Source organism: Nanorana parkeri, unplaced genomic scaffold (genome assembly GCF_000935625.1).
Source record: "Nanorana parkeri isolate BGI_ZX_2015 unplaced genomic scaffold, ASM93562v1 scaffold464, whole genome shotgun sequence".
NCBI classification, from domain to species: Eukaryota; Metazoa; Chordata; class Amphibia; order Anura; family Dicroglossidae; genus Nanorana; species Nanorana parkeri.
Genome location: NW_017306732.1, coordinates 722264 through 730469, shown reverse-complemented (window position 1 = coordinate 730469; position 8206 = coordinate 722264). Strand labels below are relative to the sequence as shown.

General features: G+C 42.0%; 1 protein-coding gene across 1 annotated transcript in view; it reads right to left on the bottom strand.

Annotated features, from left to right (window-relative positions):
- The window catches only part of LOC108790317 (collagen alpha-1(XXI) chain-like), a 173511-nt gene that overhangs the window by 35061 nt on the left and 130244 nt on the right, over positions 1–8206 (bottom strand). Inside the window, exons 17-19 of the mRNA XM_018560551.1 lie at positions 3069–3122; positions 298–342; positions 53–106 (exon numbers count right to left, since the gene is read on the bottom strand). Coding sequence (XP_018416053.1) covers positions 53–106; positions 298–342; positions 3069–3122 — 153 coding nt within the window. The remainder of the gene's footprint in view (positions 1–52; positions 107–297; positions 343–3068; positions 3123–8206) is intronic.

Here is an 8206-nt window from a genome sequence, read left to right as displayed (position 1 = left end):
GTGTGTGTGTGTGTGTGTGTGTGTGTGTGTGTGTGTGTGATTTTACACCTACTGGAACTCCAGGAGGTCCTCTTGTACCATGGTTTCCTGGAGATCCTGCTTCACCCTAGAAAATTAAGACATAATCATTTTAGAAGATTTAATTTAATAAGTATTATTACAAACATAAAATGAACTAAGTGACTAAAGGTTCCTTAGACCAGCACTCCTCTGATTATTATTTAAAAAGTATTTTTTTCTAACACATTAAAAGAAAAAACAAATATGCATGCATATGATCCAAACAGCATGCAGTACCTTTGCTCCATTTGAACCTTCACTTCCAGGAACTCCGGGTATTCCCTAAAGGGTATAGATTCAAAATTAAATTTGTTTGCTGCAAAATTAGTTTGGGTAAAAAAAAAAAAAAAAGCAATCTTTTGTATTTATGCAAACCTATGTGATTGTCAATGAGTGTGGTAGTGCCATAGTATTAATGTTATTTTTGCCTCTCCCAGAAAAGAAGCTCCTGTAGAAAGTGCAAGTGTCTGATTTTCAGTGTCACCTTCTAAAGTCAAGCACACAGTCAAAAGTATTTGGCTAGGGTGGCAAGAGGAGTTAGAGGGAGCTGACATCACCTCCCCAGGTCCAGTCAGAAAACGCCTAGTATTCATTGAGAAAAATACCATAGCAGGATTATTCACTAAAGGGTGAAGAGTTTGGAGAAGGCAGGAAAAGTGAACAATCTAGGACAACATAGCTGAACTGGAAAGTGAGCTGAATTGGAGAATGTTTCCAAATTAGCTATTTTGGCCTAGATTTTTCACTTCTCCTATCTTCACCAAACTCTTCACCCTTTTGTGAATAACCCTGTAGGTGTTAGTTGTGCCAAACTAGTGACCCATTGTGGTTTAACAGTGGAGGGGAAGTCGCTGAGCACACCAGCCGTTGCTGGACCAGGAAGATTGCATTTAGACACTACTAACTGTGATTACTGCAGTGTTTTATAGGATCTGCGTGGTCCCTCCAGGGATAATTTATATATACTTACAATGTGCAAAGCTGGACCAGTGTTGGTATATATAAATACAAACACCAATGTGCGACAGGTTACTGTTTACAGGGAAGGTACACACTAAAAAGACATTAATAAAAACTTTATCTGCTTTTTGCACTTAAAAAAAAAGGTGTAACTCTTTAATAATGCACACACTTTTTATGCTGACACTAACTGTGCATATTTTAAGGATATTGTATCTGTAGGATATTATTCTCGTTGCCTCCAGCTGGAGCCATACATTCTCATGGCATTACAGAAATGTCCTCAAAATATTTTCCCTTCAATATAGGAATATCTGCACTATAGTAAAACTGAATTGAAATCCATGACTTACAGACATAAAACGTGTGTGCAAACGTATGGGACTCACAGGCAACATTTTATTTTACCACTTGGGGAAACGAAAATACCAATTACTTATTACAGTTAACTAATCTAATCTCTACACAAATGTCATGACCAGTTGTTCCCAAATTGGGGTGCCCGCAACCCCAGGGGGTGCAAGATGGAATTCCAGGTGGTGTGACAAAGAGTAGCTTGTGTCCTTTATTGACAAGTCATAAGTCATCATCAGCTGCCAGTGTGCCTTGAGCAGTAGTAAAAGATAGTAGTCTTGTTGTTTAGTTAATCAAAATGAGAGAATAACAGAATAAAAATATAAGTAAAGTATGTGAGTGTCCAGTATTGCTTTAAAAATCTTTATATTGCAAAATCCAACATATTGGGGTCTATTCACAAAGCTGACGAAGGATCTGGCCGTAGCTTCGGCCGATCCTTCGGCTGGCTTCGGCCCCAGGACCCCTTCGGTTCAGGAGAACCGAGGGGGTGCTGGACGGGCTATTCACTATATTAGTGAATAGCCGAACAGTGTTCGGCTCACTTCACTTCTGATCGGTCATTCACTCGGCTGCCCTCGGCAGCTTTGTGAATAGACCCCCATAAATAGACCCTCATAAATTGACAATCACTAGAGCTCATTAAAGGGGGCACCCAGATTCCTATAATTCCCCCCTGCCCGTAGACACGAACAACCACTGAGCCAGGGTTGTGAGGAAGAGGCCTTTGTCCTCATCGACATGGGGACAAGGTGCTTTGCCAGGGGGTCCCCCTGGCAATGTACCATCTACATGTTGAGGGCATGTGGCCTGGTATGGTGCAGAAGGCGGGTCACATGATTGTCCCCCTTTCCTGCTCCGACAGGCTGCTGCTCGGATCAAGGGTCTGGTAAGGGATTTTAGGGGGGACACATATGTTTAGTTTTTTTGTGGGGGGGTTGTGGTTCCCCCCAAATTCCCTACCAGATCTATTGGGTCTGGTATGAATTGGGGAGGGCCACATGCAGTTTTTTTTATTGTTTCTGTGGACTATCAAAAGGTAAAAAGAAAAAAGTAAAAAAATACTCACTTTTCTCAACAAATTTTCGTTTTTAAATATCGCCTAACTCATCTGCAATTAACGAGTCGGATGCATCCGAACACCAAAACTAATTGACTTTCAGACCCAAGTCTCAAAAAACGAAATAATAAAAAATCCAAAACGAACCGAAACAATTTTTTGCTGGCTTACATGTGTACCAAAAACATAGGAAGTCCAAAGTGTCATTACAAATCGACTTCACATCTTATTTATTTGGCACACATTTTATTTTATGTATATGGTGCAGTTAGATAACATCTTGTGTATCTACAGAATTTATTTTGCTAAGTTTTCAGGATTTATTAAGATTGTAAGATCTTTATAAGATTGTTGTAAAACTTGAGCTTTTATACTGAAGCTCTTTTTAAAACCTCTACAGAACTTACATGGTGTACAATTATTTGACAGCAGCTAACAATAACAACTACTTTACCACTCTGCGTATTTGTATACAGTATTTATTTGTATCCTCTGTTATGTGCACAAGAAAAATTACTATTCTTTCTCAAATGAATCTATAAATGAAGGTAACAATTACAAAAGCAACAGATCATCTTTAAAGTTGTACAAGATACACAAAAAAGGCTTAAGCAATTTTAAAATAAATATTTACCGGCAATCCTCTATGACCTTCCATTCCTGGTGGACCCAGCTTTCCTACTTCTCCCTTGATAGATACAAAGTACAGTATATTAGGTCACTATTATAGAGTATGCATAATGTAGAGGACTAAAAGAAACCTCATCCACAACCAAAAAGAATCTCTAGCAATCAATTTGGAACTTCTGCAAATTAGAATTGCATTATTGATGTTTGTACATGGTCGCATTTGTATGAAGCAAGAGAATTGTTTAAACAATAGTAATATAGCCATCAGCAAACTGCCTCCATGGAGATTTCAGCCTCTTTGCAGCCACATGACTGATGGATTCGTCAATTTTCTGTCCCTCCGTTAAAAACCCCAATAAACACACGGACTGCGCGACATGGATTTTAACGGCCACAGCAGCCCTTTTATTAAACAAACAACTTTAACAATAACCAAAGTAATAAACCAAATATACAAAAATAATACTTTAACAAGGGTTGACCTGAGAAGGGGTCTTTGGGTGCCCGCCAGCCCAAAAAAGGCCTCTCATAACACTCCACCCATGTCCCCAGCCGCACCACAACCAGCTCGAGGACACTTACTCCTTCTGGGTTCCCAAGGGGAAAGGCCCCCGCCCTTTACAAATCCGGACACCAACAGGGGGAAGCACCCATACCAGCTGAGGGCCCCCCACATTTTTTTAATGAACTCCGATTTTGTAGACCCCCCAAAGACCTCCTAACCCGCCAAGCTGCCGTGACAAAAAACAAAAACCCCAAAACCACCAAATTCAGGGAGGGAGGGGGGGACAACCTGCTTCCTTCGTCGATTTCCAGAAAGAGGACGTCCCTCAGCCCTCGCAGTCCCTTCCCATGCGGCTCCTCCCGGACACCTGACTCCCACGTCCAATCAGGTAAGAGCAGCTATTCCCATTTTATTTTTGAACCCTTTCTCCCGGGACTATTCCTCCCCCCAGTCATGTAGCCCCTCCGCTTAGTCTCTCCGTGTCTGTCTTTCTTCATACTGTACATGCATGCACTCCAGCTATTGCTGGATGGCATTTCTAAGGGTGGGTTTCCAAATGGTGAAAACAGTACACCGTGAGTTTATTACGTGTGTTAAATTGGTCACATGTACTCTCAGTCGTAAGCCTGTGTGACAAGGAGACAGCTCTATAGCACAATTGAGACAGGGACAAATAGCTGTCACCCTATAGAAAGTGCCTAAACATGGCAGGATCCAAAGGTATTATTTTAATAAAAGATGTAGATTTGAGTTACGTGTATTTTATTCCATTTAGGTTTATAGTAGAAAACTTTAACTGTAGACAGGTCCCTAGGCAATACTGAAACATTAATATTATTTACAATGCTCATCATTTCTCTGCCCTGCCTAGCAATATCAAAGAGAAGACAAATGTAAACCTTTATAACAACTGATCCAAGATAAAAAAAACAGGGGGGGGGGGAGAAGAATAACGATATGTGGCAAGAAAAGCAAATGCTTAAAAAGATCATACTTGTTCCCATAAGTCTAATTTTATGCTTTTCCCAAGCATTTATTGTCCATTCAGTACATAAAGATATAAAACAAGAAACATATGTCTTTAGTGCCTGCATTCAGAACATTTGGCAAACATACTTAGATGAACTATACAAATGAAAAATTAGTAGGAGACAAGGTTACAATTACAATATGTTAATGCAATCATGATGCAGAATATTAAAAACTGCAACCCTTACAGCCAAAGAGGGTGCCTCTATTTGGATTGCAATTGACATGTGATCAGTTATGACACCAGCCATTAGAGGCCTTGAAAGTTTGGTTGAAAGATGAAAAAATAGGATTTTTGTACTCACTGTAAAATCCTTTTCTCTGTTTTCATTAAATGACACATTCATTTCTTCATTCAATGAAAGGGTTATATCGCCACCTGTGGGAGTAGGACGCTAGGCACAAAACACAAAAGCACAGCCCTGGGGAGACCCCTGCTGGTGGCTAAATGCCCCACTAGCTAGAGGCAGCTCAGGTGGGAAACCAAACAGAACAAGAAAGGAGTATCCACACACACACACACACACCCAAAACCGCATCTGCAACATCATCAACTTTATAAAACCTTTTGTCTGGTCCTTAAAAGAGAGAGATTCCTCCACTGAAATCACTGTCACCTTATTCAAATGGGACACAGGGAGGTCCACAACTGGGGAAGATGTCCACTTCTTCAGAAAACTCTCCTTGAAGGAATAGAGAACAGAAAAGAGCTTGGGTAGGACAAAGGACTTAAGAGTTTCACGCACAGACTTAATCAGCGCAGAAACCAATTATTTTTCTTGCAAAAATAATGAATACCTATCATCACTGCCAGACTGGCCAGGCAACACAGAGTCTGCTAAAACCGCAGCTAAAGGAATGCCATCCTCCTCCCCAGAAGACTTAGAAGTGAAGGGGACAGAGGCGGATGCTTCTTACCCTAAATACGTGTGTAACGAACCCCTCCAGCATCGAAGTAAGCACCTCCATAGGAACACATGGGCCCAAAGTCCCAGAAACCCCCAGGGTGGCACTGGAGGTTGGCAAGAAGGGAAAATAGATCCAGCCAAATAATCAACAATGGCCCCCCACACACATTGCAGCCCGAGGCCGCACCTGACCCCGCAGAGTTCACAGCACTAGGACATCCACTCCCTCCATCACAGACATGCCCACACAGGCCACTGAGGACCACCAAGCCACCCACCAGCTGGACAGAGCCCCCCAACAGCTTACCCCCCCATGGTGCACCTATGCAGAGCTGCAGCCTCCCACGTGTCTTACTCCCACTTCCTGGTGTGGAAGATAGGGAGATGCACCACTGACACTGGTGCACAGGCCAGTGTAGAACCCCAGCCCCAGCACAGCCAGCCAGCTAACAGTATCCCCACACGGCTCCTCCCACTGGCCTCTGTACTGAAGCGGGAAGTGGAGAAACCACTCCTGCATTGTAAAGGCAAAATGAACATAGGTTATGCATGTTAAACAGAGTGCCAAGTCCCCACACTAAAGGGAGGTAGGGGGCAGGAACAACATGAGCCTAAAGAGCCAGGGGGGAGAGGGGGGATCAGGACAGAGCAGCCCTGAACAAAGCAGAAGAACCCACAGAAAGGCGGGGGCCCCTGTGTGAGCACAGAAACCAGGGGAGGGCAGAGGCACACAGTCTACTCCCACATACTCCAGAGGGGAGAAAGAGACCCACTTACCTGACCAGGCCAATTGGCATGGTGCCATTTCCCATCACAGAATGCCTCCCACCACGGCGGAGGGGCCTGGAAGCCTAGGGGGGGACAAGGATCTAGGGTATCCATCCGTCACCCAGCTCAGCTATTGATTGAAGAAAAAAAACAAAAAACCAGAACAAAGATCCCAACAAGGAGCTAGGTCCATACTCCTAGACCCTAGGCAAAACAATGAGCTGCCTCTAGCTAGTGGGGGATTAAGCCACAAGCAAGGACCACGACCAAGTGGCTGTTTAGAGTGTGTGGATACTTAACTCTTGTTCTGTTTGGTTTCCCATCCCTTGGTACTCACTGCTTTGGGATGTCCATTCCGTTGAATGAAGAAATGGCTGTGTCCTTCATTGAATGGAAGAGAAAATAGGAATTTTTACTCACTACAAAATCCTTTTCTCTGTGTTCATTGAAAGACACCCCTCCCCTCTGGAAGTTGTCTGTCTGTCTTGTTTTCTACTGCTTGGGGATTAACTGAGCTTATCTATTTTACAGCTTGTTCCTGGGTCCACATACACTTCACTGCTAACCAGTTGCATGTGTATTTTGGCAGGGAACAACTCCTATTTTTTGTTGGCTGAAAATTATTAAAGTAACCACAATGTAATATTCCTAGGGAACGTGCATCAGTGCAGAAGTTTATTTTTTCCTTTGGGAAGGAATTACATTTACAGGCAGTGGATTATTGGAGATAGGGACAAAGCATTGTCACCCCGCCACAAAGTGCTCAAACAAGGACTTTTATATGAGTATCGCCTGCTGTATGAGATTTTTGTTGTTGGGTTTACATTGTACATCTAATTTAACACACTATGTTTAAGTTCTTTGAATTGCAGTGCTGGGACACATTATCTTTATTTGCCCTGTCTGTGTACACCCAAAAATCCTTTTAAGGACCAATATGCATCTGCAACATCTAATTGATAGCTAGTTTTCAACGCTCAACACACGAGCTACATATTCTACTAAATACGGTATTTTCTCTTTATCTATGTATTTAGTTTTAAATTGTAACTTGATTAGAGTGCACCAGACAGTTATTACTGACAGTCCATTCAAGAGCTTATTTTTTTGCAAAAAAAAAATCAGTGTAAGAACAGAACAACAGAACATAAGTGCACCTCACATTACACCACTCACATTCACTGTACCCACCCCATAGATAAGATATATGTTAGGCATACACTGGTAAGGCTTATCATCCCTAATTAAAACAGTCCTGCTGCTGGCCAACATTGCTGTATCATCTGTGGTAATTTCATTTTTTTAGAAACCATTAATGCCTTTAATTAATTAAGTGTTAATTAAAAAAGTCAGCAGAACAAGATGTAAATTATGTAACTATTTATAAACCATTCACAAAACAGTGAGGTATTCACTATCAGCCCAAACACACTTAAGCCTTACAGAATGAGCTGCATAAACAGATAACATACCTTTATTATTTCCTTTTCCCAAACAAAAAAAGGTGTTTCTAACACTGGCATCCATATCTATCTTCTTTGGACCAGAAGTTCCATATGGTTTAAGTAGAAAATCTTTGGGCCTAGCCCAGCATTTCACTTTCCTCACCAAAGCTCAGGTTTCTATCCTTTTATATCTTGTTTAAAAGACTGTTGGCCTCTCACTCCTTTCAAAAAGTTATAATCTGTGTCACAGATCAGCAGCAAAGCTCATCTGCTATTTAGGCTCTTCTAGCATGTGGTGTCTCCTTCTTTGCTACACCATTCTTGGTCCAGGCCTGGGAGATATAGACGTCACCAGAACTCACCAGCTGGTTTATACAGCACCTACAAGATGAGTCCCAACCTGTCAACCAGGCTTACTATTTAGCTGCACTCAGATCAATACTTGTAGCCCGAGCATTAGGTTTATTTATTAGCCCCATGCTCCAGT